At 43.0% G+C, this 17,983-nt stretch overlaps 1 protein-coding gene across 1 annotated transcript in view; it reads left to right on the forward strand.

Annotated features, from left to right (window-relative positions):
- The first annotated feature begins 280 nt into the window (after positions 1-280).
- Positions 281-17,983, forward strand: part of LOC146272988 (semaphorin-3F-like) — a 49,389-nt gene continuing 31,686 nt past the window's right edge. Inside the window, exons 1-2 of the mRNA XM_084704832.1 lie at positions 281-639; positions 2,565-2,717. Coding sequence (XP_084560958.1) covers positions 2,606-2,717 — 112 coding nt within the window. The 5' untranslated portion in view covers positions 281-639; positions 2,565-2,605. The remainder of the gene's footprint in view (positions 640-2,564; positions 2,718-17,983) is intronic.

Below are 17,983 nucleotides of genomic sequence, written 5' to 3' on the forward strand. Positions count from 1 at the left end.
GATGAATGATTAATTAAGAGTCCTTCGAAGTGTGTTCATTCTTATTCAACATTTAGCCTATGGGTATTTTATGAGTAGCCTACGTCTGATATTTATACATCTATAACAAATTGTCTGTTAATCTTGACTCGAAAAGTTGACTTTAATATTGCACCTCTGTCATCGCTCCAAATAGATTCAGTCAGTGACTTCTACAGTAATGTATTGACACAGTAGAGGCGGGATAAAAAGGTACATCCCGCCCCGTGGGTGTGTTTAAGGCAAATAGGGCCATGGCATCCACCTGCTTGCGCCTTTCTCCGAACAGTCAGGAACGTTTAACTTTCACCGCTGACTTTGGGTACTGGATTAGACCACTTTTTGAGAACGAGGACTACACGTTGTACATATTTTAAGGACCTAGCCTACTGAGCCACATTTACCTATCCTTTTTTATCCCAGCGGAAAGAATTTCCTTTAGGCTGAATTTCATGAACACGGTCAGCGTACGGTCCTCAGGTGTTCCAAGGACCGTTCGCACAGGGAACTTAAACACTTTCAACTGGAGACGGAGTCGAATAATTTCTCGGAATTTGTTGACTTATTCGATGACTTATAAGGCTGGACTCAAAGTTATTTTTGGAGAGTTGTAACGATCAGGTAATTAAATGAGTTAGAAATTATTTGGAAATGTCGATTATTCTACTGTATGCATTTGTTCTCTCTCTCTCGCTCTTAGCTTTCCTTATTTTGCTCATCAACTAAACTTGATTGGGGGCCTTGATTGGTGACAAATATTTTAATAACATTTGTCTTTTTTCAATTTTATGATAAAATACTTCATTGCTTTCATAGCCTACATGTGTTTTCTCTATGCTTTATTATTGTTTTATATGTTGTCACTAGTGCTTCATTGTCTGTCATAGTTCAGTCCGCCTGTTAATCTCACAATGTAGTAAAAGCAGCTGTAGATTTATTGTAAACTGGCGAAATGGTGACGAAATTGTTACTAAAAGTTTTTTATTTCAACTGTAACTGGCGCCCGTTTCAGGAAAATATATTGCATTTCTATAGCCTATATCTGTCCCAAATAAACGTATCTCTCCTCAAATATGAAAGGCGGTGGCGCACGGTTACATTTGCTATGGAGTACGACCCCGTAGAGCTCGCTGAATGTACTAGCAGGGACCAAGCTGATTCAAGCAGGAGCAGGAGTCTTGGTGTCGTAGTATTTTAATTGTTCATCGCGACGAAGAACAAGTAACAATCTTTACAGATAAGATTATCGGGGACTGATATCAAGCGTAGGTCAATGCTTTTTCGCTTATCCTTTTTTGTTTTAAACATGCTCATGTGTTCATTAAGGTGTATACATTTGACTGTAAATTATAATTTCATTTTATTACTAGGAATAGGCCCATACTCAGAATAAACAATGGGACATGAGAACACGTTGCTAACAAATAGGCCAAGTTTGAACAGCTGGTTTTACTCATCAACCCCCCTAACCAACCACTTAGTTTGAGATCCACTTTGACGACTCTGATTTTGGTTTTCCAGGAGCCCCCTTACCTTACCTGTCAAGGAAATATCATACTGTCAGTGTCCAGTCTGGTCTGAGAAAATATGGGTTCCCTCTTCAAAACAAGAATTGTTTGAGAAAGATTTTGCACCCTGGACTGTAGGAATACATAGACACCTCTGACTGTTACCACTGTGGGTGGCAGTCTTGTCCATTCATGAGACCAATCAAATTTGAAGTGACTTATTAGCACATAACTCCATAACTCTCTGGGAAAGCATTGAGGACAAGCCAAGAACTAAGTGGATGTAAAACATGTATATGACGAGTCAACGCTCAACGAGTATCTATAAATACAGTTAAATGTTGGTGTAGTTGCCGAACCTTTCTGACTTCTGAACTATGAAGAATAATTCAATCGTATTTCAAAATGCCAAATGTGTTCACCACCCACATTTGGGTTTCATTTTGGGTTCCCCTGTCTTAATTTGATCAAACAACATATTTGAGTGTGCCATTAACCCAACAGAGGACTGTATTTATCTGTATTTGATATTACATAAGTCATATTTATTTTCCTCTGATTGGATGGTGTGAAAAAAAGGTTTTACCTGAGCTTACATAATTATATAATTATATACCAACACTCATTAGTTGGCGGTCATGAAGAAGGAATGTATTAGGCTTGTCTAGAAAACAAAGCCTTGCTGCACTAAATAACTTTAGAGGGAGCAAACGGGATCATCCCATTTGTCACACATTATTGTCAAAAATTACTTTTGCATAATGGAATGATTTACAAAGCAAAAAGTTGGATGAAAGCCACTTTACAGTTGTTATGTTTTTCTGCTGCTTTCAAAATTGTGTGTAATCTCTAAACATCAGTATTATGTTTCATAAAGTTACAGAACACATGAAAACGCTCTATGAAAAGGCATGTACTCTATGACGAGTATACTAAATGTTTATTTGTCTCTGCATTATGCACAATAAGGCGCTTATTACGTGTGTTGTAGAATTAGCGCATTGTTCCTCACTGCCAATCCATTGTGTCTACCTCTAGAATTCTGTGATCCTGTGTGAGTGACTGGAGACTGGTTCACCATGCTGCTGGCCAGTCTGTGGACGCTCCACACCCTCCTGGTGCTGTCTGTCAGAGCCCTGGGCATCACCAACGACCCCCATGCTGCACCCCGGGTCTTCATCTCCTTCAAAGGTACTGTAAGAGTCCTTCAACATGGCTTGAGATAAAGGTGTATAACAGGATTGATGTGTGTGTGTGTGTGTGTGTGTGTGCGTGCGTGTGTGTGTACGTGTGCGCCGTTTGATTGATCATTTCACTTGATCTCTTCTGTTCCCACGTGTTTGCATCATGGTTTGAGAATGAAGGTCCATACAGTATGATAAGTTTCCTTCCGGATGTCCACCTCATCTGTTTCTCTCTGTTTGTGTTTGTGTGCAGCCTTCCTTTGTCTGACTGATGATTAGATAATTGGGATGAATGTGGCTTTGATAAGTGCTAGTAGGTTTCAGAGAGGAAGAATTGACAACATCGTCAGGCTCTCATATTACACCGCACATCCGTTCAACAGACCACCAACAAATCATGTGATTCTAATTTGCCTCCTCCTGATTGGGGCATGCTAACTCCAAGCAGCTGCTTCCACTCGGGTACATTATAAGAATAATTAAAAACATAAACAAAGCCGGAGGAAATAAACACAAATGGAAGTTAACAAAGACTCCAGTGTATTTTTTGAGAGTCTGTTTGAACATGGTTGAAATTAAAAGGGTTGAGAATACGACTTCACAAATCAAATCGATGCCTTAAAAAATGCAATCACCTGCAGGGATGGGTGTAATAAAACAGTCATGGTTATTGTCAAATTTGGATCCTGTTGCGGATGGACAGATCTACTGTAGTGGCTTTTGTTTGTGCACTTCACTGGTCATGTAGATGAGATAGAGCGGGGCGTTGTGTTTGTTGAAGGGAGAAAGAGTATTACCAAGAACAAATTGCTAGGATCAGTGAAGCACAGCGTTGTCCCCAAGGTCTGCCCCGCGCTGAGATCAAGCCTGCGATTAACAGACGGAGAAAAGCAAAGGGACTAAGCAATTCCCCTGTTTGCTTTGCTTCCTATTTCCCAGCGCTCCACAGACCACGTTGACTTAATTAAGTGGCCTGGCACAGTTCACTGTTAAAGGTTTTCCCCCTCTTTAATCAAGTTGGATTTAACACATCACTGAGCACACATCCAGAGCTCAGCATTTCTTTCATACGTATTTCCATCATTTACTCAGTTCTTCACAATAAGACCTTGACCTATATTTCATTTTACACTGTCAAAAAACTGAGGGTATTCTTTTTGAATTACTGGCTTTTCAGGGAGACAATTTCCATTCAAGAGTTGCGTAGCACAAATTGGGGTTGAATTGGTTAAAACAGTGTTTAGACTAGCATACTGTGCAGTAGTGTTTAGACTAGCATACTGTGCAGTAGTGTTTAGCTGACAGCTGGGGTGAAAAGCTGGATCTCTTGCTTACCTGTTTGTTTTCATGAATTTCACAGTCTACTGACTCTGCTTTTTCAAAAGCTCTAGAGTCAACCTTTTCCCCCTTCAATATTATGATTCTTCGTCTTAATTGTTTTTTGTTAGGCCTTGTGAACATTGGCCAACCAGCTGCACTCAACATAATGTTTCAATTCTTAATTTGCACCACAGGGATATACTTGACCAGCAACATAACCATGGTCTATCTGATCTGAACCAGCACAGAGGTGCCAGTAGAGGACATTTAAGTTAATTAGCAACTATCCTGCTTCTGTATTCAACTTTGAAATCTAGAATGTCGCTTTTAGGCTACCACTTTGATACCCTGTATTAACTCTGATGGAGGGTTTTGCATTTACAGAGTGAATAATTAAGAACACATTGTCTTTTGCTTGTAATAAGCGCCTTAATGTGCATAATGCAGAGACAAGTAAACATTTAGTATACTCGTCATAGAGTACATGCCTTTTCATAGAGTAGTAACATACTCTATGAAAAGGCATGTTTAAAGGCGATTCAAATTAAGCTAGATATGTATAGCATTGAAAAGATGAAGGAAAGAACTTTGTGTTTATTATAAGTATGAGGTAAGACCTGAGAGTCAGACTTTGGTCAGGCTTATCACCTTCGTCTTTGAACTCATTGGAAGGATCCACTCAGATATCTAAGTCGCTTTAGATAGAGGAACTAATAGGTGTCCGTGTAATCAATACCTGGTGACCCTAAACTGACCTGACTGGCCATAGAAAGGGGCATAGATAATCAATCACACTCTTTGTGGTTGGTTCTGAAAAGACGCTGTTGTCAACAACCCGTAAGAGGCATATATTGACTCTCTACTTCCCTGCATACAGTAGGTTAAAATCTCCCCAGTATCAGAAAACAATGGAACTAGCTGTCATATTCTGGAGAAAACCTACCATTTAAAACACTAATTTGTCACATTATATACAATATTATTACGTGTTGAAACTGGCCCATGGACATAGTTCTATTTCTCTGGAATCGTGTGCTCTAATTTCAGACCTGAAACTGCGCCAACACTTGAGAAACGTCTCTCCACCCCTGACTTGGAAGCAATGAATTACCATGCAGAGGGAATGTGGGAGAAAATACAGGCTCCCACGTGACACCACTAAGTAACTGTTTAGATGCAGAGCCCTTTGTAAACCATTTAGAGAGAACATCTTTATCTGTAGTTTTTCATATCACCCTTTCTGCATTGCAACGTGGAAGTACTCATCGATGGAGAATGACAAATCGTTTGAAGGAACTAATGCACTATTAGGCAATGCTCCAGGGGGTGTTTGCCAGTTTGTTTTTATATCGTATTGTCATGAATCATAACTAACTGTAGCTTTGTTGATGTTGGCCCATATTCTCTCTGGAATATTCTACTGCATTATAGTAGATTTCTAGTTTCCTTGCTCTCCTTTCTAATATCTTTTTTTCAAGTGAAACAACAGAACAATGTACAAAGCATCTTTAAAAAGCAACACATACATTGTTGTTCACTAAGAAATTGTGAGTGATAAATTGAAGCCAGTGCTACTTGTACTGAGGTCTGTAAACATTAGTTATTTACCTAGGTCTGCTGAAAATCAACATGAGTTGAGACTAAACAAAGGGACAGGGTAAACATTCTTTAGAATGGTGATTTAATTCCTGACCAAGACCAAGGCTGTCTAAGGTTGACGTTACAGTGCATGAGAGGACAGTAGTTTCAATGCTGTGCTATTTGACAGACTGTCTGCCATCCATGTTGTCCCTAACGGGCCTAAAGACATGGTTATGGTTGCTCTCCAGTGGAATGCATGGCAGCATGGAGCATCATGGGAAGGCTGAGGAAAGCCCTCCTTAATTGCCATGACATCACAAGGATTACTCCTCTTCTAGTATTTAAGACCAAGACCATAGAAAGGAGCAAGCTTGTGGGTTGGTGTCACCACCACACCGAAGTACACCACTGACAGTGTAGATGGCTACCCTTGCCCCTCTTGCATTCACACCTCTCATCTGCAGCCTTGCTGTAAGAACTAGCAGCAAGGCCCTATTTATATACTCCAGCCAAGCCTTTGTCTATTTTGAGTGGTTGGTAAGACCCTCCCCTCCAGGGTTAAAGGCCCTGAACTCAGGGATTCCTGTGGCCCTCGTAGTACAGTAGTAACATGCTTCAAATGTTATTGGCCTACTGTACTGTATGTATTTCTGCTTTGACACCCGGGAATTGGAACAACAACAGGAGATTAGAGAAAAAAATGTGATACAAAAAGCAGCTTATAGCATGGTTTATCCATGCTGCTGCTAATGGTTGTTATTCTTTCTGTGCTCTAAAGTACGATGTCATCTTGACTCTGATCCACCCCTGTAGTTCTCTCACTCCCCTGGTAAATGTTTAAACCTCATATATGCTGTGTTCACATTATTGTCTGCTAAAAGGGGAAACATACCAGGACAGCCTCGGTTCATCTTGACCTCCTGTTATCACTACTGACCTGATTGTACTTGACAGCGTGTTACTGCACAACAAGAAGAGATCACTTCTGTCACTGGTGCCAGACCATTAAACTGGCCCAGCTGGCTGAGAATGAGATATTGATCTACTTTAGTCTTAGATTTTTCACAATTAGCTCACTGGTTAGTTTCTAGAACATTTCTGTGTTCCCTGTTTCTCTCCGCAACCCTGTCTCTGATCTGATCTGCCTGACACCTCCAGCAACATGCCACACCCTTACACTGACTAAAACTGTCTGGCTCATAGATCTCTATTGGACCACTTAATGTTAAACCCATGAAACCGCTACCCAAATACTCTGGCACAGATGCACATGTTGAACTATATTCCCTAATGGCTGCACACAGTGCAGTTTTTATACATGTGGTGGGAAGGTAATGACTGACAAAGCATTGAAAACCATTACCTTGGCCATGACCCAGACCTCAGTTTCTCTACAGCAGCTATACTTAGTGTGAAACCCTGTTCTCCGCTAACAGGCACACAGCCCTCATTTGTAATGCAGTGGTTAACCATGGAGCACCAGCAGCAGAGGGGGTGGCTAAGGGCTGTGGTTTTGGAAGTGTGACCTTCCTTTTAAAAGTGTAATTTTGTCAATAAAGTCCTGGTGTGTCTAAATCATTTTTGTACAGTGTTGGGGGATGTTTGAGGACTAGTTTTGAGGCCCAGTACTGCAGAAACACTATAAACCTCCACTGTGGTCTACGTCCCCCCACCAAGACGTGGGTAGCGAGGGAACACGTGGCCTGTAGTCCTCTTTCAGACAGTTCTGGAGGCATACCAACATTAGCCTCATAGTTTAGTAATGAACCCAAAGTATCTGTATATTTGCTGGACAGGATGTTAGGGCAAGGCCAGGCCAGCGTCTTGTGTAGGACAGGATTAGAGATGGAGAATCCTACCCCGACCCTACCCCTGCTATTTAAATCAAGGCCTGTGTGATCTCTGCCAGGTCACACACACACACACATGTAGGTTTTTTTAAACATGCTGTCCCAAACACAGCTATAATCTGGTATCCAGGTCTGACATTGCCACTTCCTTTCTCTAAATAAACACTCAGCTACATGTGTCTTTTGTCATGTTGCATTAAGGCTAGCATAAACCTGTAGCACACTGCTCTTGGGTGGGCTTCCTTTGCAGATCTGTTGCTGTTGGACTGAACGTTCATTACTCATACATTGGGCTATATCACACACTGCCCTGAGTGATGGTATACAGACACAGATCTCCTTCTATTCTATAATCCATCCTAATCTCATGCTTGTTGTAGGCTTATTGTCCGTGCGTTACACATGGTTGTGTGTGTGTGCATTTGTTTGTGTGTGTGTGCAGAATAGAGGATAGGTTCAATCCTCAGTGTGCTCTGAAGGGCCCAATTTCTACAGTGAGGACTATTCTGGGGAGGGAAACTGTAGGTGACCGTGTATCATCTAAATATAGACATCCCAGTCTCTGGCTCTCAGTTTCCTGGTGCGCCGCCCCGTCTTCCCTCGCCTCTCCTCGCCTCTCCTCCATTGACAAGGGAACGGCAGGAAATGCAAAAGGAGCAGAGTGTTTGGCATTCCTGGGATGGCAGTGCTGCTCTTTTTTAGCGTCCGCAGGAAAAGAGCTGTTAAGAGTGTGTGGTGTTCCCTTGGTGGTCAGACTTTCACCTGTGAACATCCGCCTGGGTTTGGTTACTGCTTCTGTCAGAGCCTCGCCTCGATTGAAACGGAGACCCTTGCCAAAGAGACTGTCCCAGTGTTGTGTGTCTCCTGTTTCAGGGCCATGTTGTTGCATCTGTTGCTTCTCGCCATACTGGAAAATGCCAGGCGAATCATGTAGATGGCATGAATCACTTTTTCCCCAGCAGCAAAGCCTGGACCCATTTGTTTTTTGCTATTAATTCTTTCTCTGAATCCTGCGTTCTAAAACTAATAGTAAAACAGAACCAGACCAGCAATTAAATCAGACTTGAATGAATGGAAGCCTTTGACACAGAGAATACTGTATGTTAGATACAGACTTTGTAAGGGCTAAAGGATGACATATGTTGCAACTTAAATTCAATAATACAATGCTATTTTTGTTTCCTTTCATAGTGCTTTGCTAGTGACAGCATTCTTCCTCAGAAAGCTGCAGCTCATTTCACACCCTCGTTGGTTAGAGATCTGTTTATGTAGGTACCCAGCGGTGTATGCAGAGGGATTATGTCAGGTCTGAAATGATTGTTCTGTATTTCTTCAACAAATGTTCCAGGTGATGACTGAGCATGTCTCTGACAATGCCTTCACTCTCCCTCCTAACAGGCTGGTCAGGTCGAACCGGAGCCATGGTTTCACCCTATTAGATCGCTTGTTTCTAGGTGGCATCCTTTGGACTTCCTGTGGGATTTGGAAGCTTTGCTCTCCAGTGAAAACCGAGCATTAGTGCTGACTGGATAAACGGGTCGAGGAACCAGACTGGCTTTGTCCTGGTCTCCACACAGCCCAAAGAGCTGAACACTGGGTATTCTTAGATGCTGTGTTGTTCCTGTGGCAGATTAAGGTGTCAGGTGGAGTCGTTGTCCAGACAGATTATGTGCTGATAATAGGTGACGTGTGTGTGGGCTCACTCACCTTAAACCTGAGCTGGGGTCCAAGTGCTGCTTGGCCAACAGTGAATTATATCATCACTGTTTTAGAATGCTGGAGGTTCAGGGAAGGCCTAACAGAATGTATTTGTCTCATAATAGAATTTCGTTTATCACAGCTGCAATTAGTTATTTATGTATCCATGCCAGCGATCAGTAAAACCTGATTTGACGTCACATAAAATAAATTATGTATTTTTCATTCACTTTAATCCTTATTATCCAAGGTTCCAAGGGATATCATCCTACAATTCTGACTGCAAATCCTAGAGGAATGCTCAAATGTGGCAGGTAGACAGAGATGGAAGGACTGCGTGTGAATCCAGTGACCTAGACAGTGGTCAAGTGCAGCTGGACTGAACTATGACCAGTGACCCTTTGTCTTGGGAATTGGCTACAGTGCTGCTCAGGCACTCAGTAGCAGAAGAACCTGACCACATGTGGTTGCTAAGTTAAAGACACCAGAGACCCATAATCATCTGGTATTGGTTTTGGTGAATATAATTTGACCTCTGGTAGTTCAGAGAAACCTTTTCTGGGCTTATCCCAGGATGAGAAGAGAAGGGCTGTATATTACTCTTGGCTCTTACAGCTGGCTAATTCTTTAGTAATTAGTTTGCCAAACAATATGTTGTGTCTCTTTTTTATCACTGGGGCAAGGAGCAACAGTCAACATATTCAGTGGCTGTCCTCAGAATGTCAGAATATCATGGTTTGTGGATTCTTCAGCATTGTGCTGTGTAGCTTGGGCAACATTACACTTACAGACAAAGAGATAGGGTCAGATGGATGAGCGGTAAAGCAGTTAGGGAATCGTGCAAAATGACGTTGCGTCCTAGGGCAAGGCAAAGCACTTCACCCTATTTGCCTTGGGGAGAATGTCCCTGTCGTTACTGTAACTTGCTCTTGATAAGAGTGTCTGCTAAATGACAAAATGTAAATGTAAAGAAAGAAGCTGCTAACACAGGTCCTTTCTTTCGAGTGGTCAGCCATGTGGCTGGTAGGCAGTGAGGTCAAGCAGGCGGGCAGGACCGGTGAGTTCAGAGGTGCTCTTTCCTCAGGGATTAACCTGCCTCCATCACTCCTCCTGTCCCTGAAATATTGTATTACTGGCGTGTCTGGGTAACAACTCAGATTTAGCTAGGATACATCTTTGCTGAGTCATGCATCCTGGTGTTTGACTTAAATATGGAAATATGTCAACTTAGTTTGAGTAAGTGTAGACATCTAAAATACTATAGAGAAAACATCTTATTGTATCATTTAACAAAGTAGGCCAGTGCTTCAGCTAGGCCTTTTCCCAGATAGATCATATGGCAGTCAGCAATTATCCCACACTTCCTGTCTGTGTCTCTTCTACCTGTCAGGCTTCTCTACTCCACCTCTTCAGCTGGTCAGCTGTGCTCCTGTGAAAGGGGAAATAATAAATGAATCTCTCGGGGAGACACAATGTGTTTAGTGCGGACCACAAGAGCACTCAAGGCATTATACCATGTGTGCGCTTTGATGCCTTTGTGATGTAACGCTTTTGAAATGCTGATTTGGAGTTTTCCTCTTGCATGTTGGTGGAGTAGGTGTTGATTGTTATGTGTGGAGTTACACTGCTCCACATCTATTGAGACCAGGTCAGGGCCAGCTCTGCACCCCCCACCCCACTCCCCACTCGGTTTTGTTGATGGCCCATCTTTTCAAATACCCCCCTGCAGTGGAGTGTCCCTTCCATTGGCCAGGCAGTGAATGGTGGGACCCCGGCAAGCATTCCCCTTGTTGTTGTTGTTGTTTGGTCTCGCCCACACACTCTTCCCCCTGTGAAGGTCCTGCAGCCCACTATAGCTCCTGTGGCGTTTGTGTAGGTTTGCCTCCCATTCAAAGAAGTTCATTCACATTCTGGGAGACCTGGGGGTGGGTGTCAAACTGGCATCAGGCCTTTTCTGTCAGTGAATACCCTGCACAGCACCCCACGGACCTTGCTCTGTGCTGCCTATGCATTCCTCAGCCTGGGCCCATACAGCACAGCTTTGGAGATGCAAAGGCTGGACAGCAGTGTGGAATGTAGGTGAAAAATGAGGTCGCTGGATAGACATGGGGTGCTCGGGGATCAGATGAGCTGGAAGAACAATTAACACTCTCCACTAGCTGGATCACTGCCAACACATACAGCTGTGTTTTTCAGTTTGACATCAGTGGATTCATAATGATGGGAAATTATTTTCAAAGTGTTTGGAATGCTGTGGTGCAATATAGCACCTTTACCACAGTTTTTTTTCTGTGTTGTATCCTTCCAACAGAGATACTCGTGCAGATCTAAGCACATCAAGAGGCTCCTGGTTGTTTGGAAAACTACTGTAGTAGACAGTGGAGGGGGTTTATTAAGAATGTTAAGTCCTTGTTTGACTTCTTACTTGAGATTCTTGTTTCCCTGCTTACCCTTTGAATGGGGGTTAATGAATACTTTATTGCCACTTCACTGTGTGTATCTCAGTGACCGTATTTAATTCTCCCCCAGAGATGTCCTGTGGCGTTTCCCAGAGTATCAGGACAGCCTCTTTTGCATTTCCTTTCTATGGGAAGACAAACGGGCCCAGAATCAGAGAAGAACCTATCACTTCCAGAGAGAGACAGAGAGAGAGGGAGAGAGAGAGAGAGAGAGAGAGGGGGAGAGAGAGAGAGACAGAGAGGGAGACAGAGAGAGAGAGAGAGACAGAGCGAGAGTGAGAGAGAGAGAGAGAGAGAGAGAGAGAGAGAGAGAGAGAGAGAGAGAGAGAGAGAGAGACAGAGAGAGAGAGAGAGAGAGAGAGAGAGAGAGAGAGAGAGAGAGAGAGAGAGAGAGAGAGAGATTACTCTTTTATGCTACTCTGAGGCTGGTTGGCACATTGCTTCTCTCATGGGCTTCAGTGGAGAGCAGTTTTTAACCGTTCTCTTCCACTTTCCCTGTTTTGACATGTTTATACTGGGTCTGTTTGGGCATCAGAAAAGGAGTACGGAGGATAGAGAGAAAGTGGAGACAAATGTAGGGGAAGATTAAGTGAATAAGATCTGGCCCAAAGCTAGTACAGAGCTTGACTTCAGCCCCTGTAACTGTACACTAACAGCAGCGTCTGTGTGCTGTCACGTCCCCTGACTCCTGCTCTTCTGGTGTGTAATCAGACAGTCATCCATGCGCTTTTCACCAGTGAGCTTTTATTTTGACTGCCTTCCTTGCCAGCATGAGCAAACTACTCAAGGTGACATGTAACTCTTTTTCACCAAAATATTGTTTAACATCTCCTTTGTAATGTTTTTTTTTCACCGACTTGAAAAAATGGCACACATACTGTACAGAAAGTCTTTCAGCCAAATGAGGGTACCTTTCTTTTTGTCAGGGAGGATGAGGAGCGTGACTAGGGGGAGGTACTGGAGGTTCCTGAGCTTCTGTCGGGCCCTGGACCCCAGAGTGATCAATGGCTTTATAATGGGGCACTCTCATCAGATACAAGGCCAAACTAGGGTACACAACCCAGGGAGATATTTGAGAAGAGAGGCAAAAGAGCAATGGCAAATAAGCACCTCTTCCTGTTTTCCTAAACATGAAAGCAGCACTGAGAAAAGGTAATTGATCGTAACTAATTAGTGATGCAGAGATAAATGATGATGATTGGAGATGCAGTTGTTTTAATGACACACTAGGGGATGAGATGCACTGTGTACGAGTTAACTCTTCAAATCTCAGATGTGGCTGCATGAACAAGTTAAAGCTCAACAGAGTGTAAGCGTGTTTGTGTAAAAGTAAAATGAACACCAAAGCAGTAAGGGATTAGCTGTAGTCTGTACGGAAAGAGCTGGTATTGCTGAATTGGCAGAATGTTCCAGTTATATTACTAGTTTTGACACGAGTAAAAAACCTTTTTCAAAAGGAAGTGGAGGATTTCTTTAAAAAAACGTAATTCGTGCAACACCTCATATTTGTCGTCTGTATTTGGGTGGGAGGTACGGTACGTTCATGGAAGAAAAACTTAGGCCTGTCTGTCCTCCCCCAGGCAGCAACAGCAGCAGCAGTGACCTTGAAGACACCTGTTGGCTGGCCTAGGTGTGACACGCTCTCTATATACACTCAAGCAGGCTCCCGCTGCTAGCAGTAATCAGCAGCACACAGGGATGTTGTTGCTATGAAGAGAGGGTGTGTGGATGTCACGCTCACCTGCTACGCTAATGCACCACGCCAGTCCCTCTCCCTCCCAGGCAGCCCTCTCCATACAGTCTCCCTCTCTCTCTGCCAGCCTTTACCATACCACTGGTAGGGAGGAAAAGGTCTGCTTCAGTGTTAGAACTGGACAAAGGAACTGGCCTATGAGAATAGAAGGCTGGAATGAATCGTGTTTTCCAAAACAACTCCAAGTGACTAATGTGGTTGCATTTGCTATGATTTTTGTGGCCTCTTTGAGGAAGTGTCTTCTGGTAGAAGCGCAATCTAAACTTGGGCTTTACTCTAATAGTTTTAGGCTTATATAGAATTACCATGTTGTAATGCTCAAATATTTTAACAAGGCAATGATGTTGATTTAAGCAGAGGACAAAAATATTTTGACTTGGTGCATTGTTGTGGTGCAACAAAAATTCTTTCTTTTCTTCTTTCATTTTTCTCATCTGCCAACGTTGTTTCAACCCCTTAAGTGTTTTAACGAATATTAAAAACCAATTGGTGTTGAATTCCATGTTGAGTCTTTTCACAGTTAAGGTTTTGTCTCTAAACTCCTGCAGTCCCTCTTAGCAACACGGTTGTGTTACTTGCCAGTGGAGGCCACCTGAGATGGACAGCTTTCCTTTCATCAGATAGTCTGAGGGGAAGCGTAGCTACACCTGTGAAAAGAGCTGTGGTGACCTCAAACAATCCTCCAGCACACTTGATCCGTTTCCTGTCGTTGGGTTTCATTTCGTAGTTGACTTAACTTTCCTGTTTCTCACTAAGACAGTAATTGCCAACACGTTGTGATGGATGCTTTCCTATATGGTATTATTAAGAGCTTGTTGATGCCCTGAAGGCATGACTGGCCCCTTTGCTCCTTTGTCCTTGGAGGCTGGCATTCCTCTGAAGATCCACCTGAGCAATCCTATCTGATTGAATACGTAAGTTTGCCCCATAATCTCTTTAACAAGATGTTGTGACACTCCTCCCACAGGTTCTTAACATGCTATTCCCTTTATGTACCAGTCATTTCTGTAATGGGACTAACCGTGGGGGAGTACATCTAAATCTAATGAATGGAAGTGCAAGGTTCCCAGTTTAGTAAAAGAACTTGAGACTTAACTACTTATTTCCCACTTCATCCCTCATAAGCTTGTTAGGAAATAGGAACAGTAAGTAGGTTGATTGTGGCATTCATCATCTGTAGAAATGTGGCCATGTCTATTTCAGGAAATGTATCAATGTCAACACAATCTGGGAGTAGAGTGGACGGACAATCCAGACCTTTCTAGGTCTTTCTAAATTATAACAACTTCTCCATTGAAAAAAATAAATACAATTCTGTACAAGTTACATTAATAAAAACCCCACTTATGGAAAGTGCATGAAGGCTGCCAGGTTTTTGTATTTCTCTCTATTCATAAAAGCTAACCCACATTTTTGGGACCATGTCGGGTTGCTGCATAATTCAACCCTCAAAATGCTTGTAGAACATGCTAGCTGTTGATGTACTGCTGTTAAAATCACATCATTGCCGAACCTAAATATTTTCCCTTCGGTGTATAGTACTCTTACTGGACTGGGTTCAAGACATATATCGCCAACAGATATTCAGCATTTTCTCAGAGCATTTTGGGAGAGTGAAACATGCCTGGGGAGGCAGATTACGCTCTCTCTTCTCACAAAGACTCTCCAAAGGAACTCCGTTTTGACTTGTCTTGCTTAATTGCTGTGGCAATTAAAATGTTTTTCAGAAACATGAGGTTGGGATTGCGGAAGGGTATTCGTTCACAGCTGCGAGAGAGAAACTGGCAAGAAATGACAATCTGCCAAATGTGTGGTCTTTTCAGTGGTCTCCACCCAGATCGGATTTATATATCAAATGTTTATAAGATTTCAGTGAGGGATGGCTTGTTTTGCATCATATGAATGTGGAGGGTAAGGGAGGGTCATATTTGTCCTTTTCAGCCCAAACACTCTTTGAAATTTGTCTTACCTTATTTTTTGAATTAATGCTTGATTTTTCAGTCATTAACATCCTAAATGTACAGTAGAGCAATCTGATACATGACTCTGGAGCTCTGCGAATGATGTGACCCATTACCAAAGCTGCTCTCATCTGGATTTCCCTTCCTAGTTAATGCCAAGGATAACATGCTGTATTAATTGCTTACACACTGGGGTTGGGTTCTGTTCTGTTTGGCACAGAGTGAGGACTCTATTAATCTCTCCATTCAAAAAAGGGGAAATCTCTCCATCCTGTGTTTCATGCCCAGTTGATAGTTAATTGCAGAGGCCCACAAAAGAGTGTGAGAACGAAGGAGTTCCCTCTGTTGTGGAGCGTGCTGGGTCTTTTGATAAGGGCCACGCAGGGAAGGATCTCCCAGCTCCAAAGGGCAGCATTAGGGGGCATCAATGCATGACCGTTCCTCAGAGGAGGAGGAACCGCATAGATAACCCCAATTATAGACACACCAAAAGAAGTTGTAGCTGGCTCTCAGTGGAGCCTGTTCATTTGCCATTCTCTATTCCACACATCTTTATCTTTTTTGTCTTGTGTTTCCCCATTCATACACCAGCAAACCCTCTCGTGTATACCAGCTGTGCAGGCTCTCATCTGTGTCTTTGAGTGACAAAAGCAGCCGATTTATTGAGATAGTCTTTGCTCTCGGTTCTTGTTTTGGATTCCTGTCTTGTCCTCTGGGACTGGTTCCACACATCTGATCCAGCCCGCTGTTAATTACCCACAGTTGAAACTAACATCTTCAAAAATGACCACAAGGTTGTGACATATGACAGCTTGTGTGACCTTACCTAAAAATTGAAAATGTTGATCCAGAGCAGAGACTAAGTAGCTCTCCCAATCCAAAAAGCAGTATTCACTGCTACTCTGTCTTCCCAAAGCTGCCAGTCTGCATGTGAGCCTTTGAGTGCACACATGTCTCCCCAGGTCTACAGGGGTAACACGCAGGGATGATAATGCACTGGGATGGAGTGTTCCAGGTGGGGGATGAAGATGGATGGCTGAGGTGTGGGTGAGATATGGACAGCTCCTCTATTATAAAAGCTTTGTGTCTCCAAACACTCTGCGGCCTCTAGCTCAGCCCTGCTCTCGGGACTTGTGAGATTAATGTCAGGGCTGCTGGCCGACAGCAGAGCACAGAGTTGGATTCTATTAGCAGACTGTCTCTCTCCCAACTGGGAGAGCATCCGGGGATTTAGAGAGACCAACGTGAGACCCAGAGTGAAACCTAGAGGAAGGAAACAAGGTAGAATCTTACATTGTGTACTTTTTCTTCAGGTCCTCACTAAAGACCAAGGAAAGTGTATCGCCTCACTTCACATCAACGAATACATGAAAGAATTGAACATTCATTAATTCATAGTGAAATATGTCCATTAGACCTGTCTCCTGTGTTTCTTGGTGGTTGGCCAAATGAAAGGAAGTCAGCCTGAGCTCACTACTACTTACTCCTTTCACAACTACCCTGTCCCCTCCCACACATGCTGTGTTATGTTGTCATGCCAACCCCCAAGTTATTTATGAATGTAGTTTTGCAATGCTGTTATGGGCATGCTGATGGTAGTCCCCTTGAGAGTTTGGGGTCAAAGCAAGGCTATCAGATGGTGTGGAAATACGGATGTCAAAGTATGTAGAGCTTTACATTGTTTTTTGAGATGATAAAGTCTAAGTCTAAGAGATCCTTTTCCACTGAAAGAAAATGGATTGATGAAAGAAGAAAGAACCCTCTGTAATCAGTGGGGAACATTCCCCAAGATGGATGGAGTTTCTCTTCTGCACCCAGTCTACGTAAATGCTACACTTCCGGAAAGAATACATCGCTGAACTCTAAGTGCACTCGGCCTTATGGAGAGATTGCACTTCGTGACCAATCCTGAGGTTGTCCCATTAGTTTAAATAAGCTGGGTAAGGATTGAGAAGCTCAGATCAATGAGTCATAATGTCTCTAGCAGCAGCCTGAGCCAGAGGGGGATGTAAACAGATGCTATGGCCTGGCTTAGCTGCCACCACAGGCCCGCAGACCTTCAGCCAATTCTGGCCAAACTGAGGTCAGAGATCTGTGGTCCAAAAACACAGCAGGATTTCTCTGGGATTTACCAAAGTCCATGTCAAATATACTCTTCAGGAATTATGGGAAAGGGTATCATGTTTTTACCTGAAACTCTCCAGGTTGGAGCATCAGAGCTCTGGAACTTAGGCTAAATTGATTTGATTGGAATTTATGGATCAGGGGTTTTGTGTGGAATGTTCTGCTTCCAAGCAATACTTTCTGCTGGGTACAGGTTTGGGTCCCCAGGGAAACGGGCTTAGCTTCTTAGCAAAATAAAAAAAAAGCCTAACACAGGGACTCTCGTCTCATGCTGGTTGTTGTTACAGGGATGATGTAGCAAAGGGCGCTAAGCTGTTTCGGCAGGGTCTGTCGTGTGAAGCCAGTGATAATGAGGGAGTGTGTTTGTTTTATGACCAGAGAGCACTTGTTTTCTCAGATATTAAGAAGCTTTTCTATCCTGTCCTATAGCGGTCATGAACTTTACATTAGAGTGTCACAACATCTAGTGTGGCAGCAATCCCATAAGAGATTAAATCTGTACACATCAAGCCATTCCACTGATTCTG

This window comes from Hypomesus nipponensis, chromosome 9, assembly GCF_054491055.1.
Source record: "Hypomesus nipponensis isolate SF chromosome 9, ASM5449105v1, whole genome shotgun sequence".
NCBI classification, from domain to species: Eukaryota; Metazoa; Chordata; class Actinopteri; order Osmeriformes; family Osmeridae; genus Hypomesus; species Hypomesus nipponensis.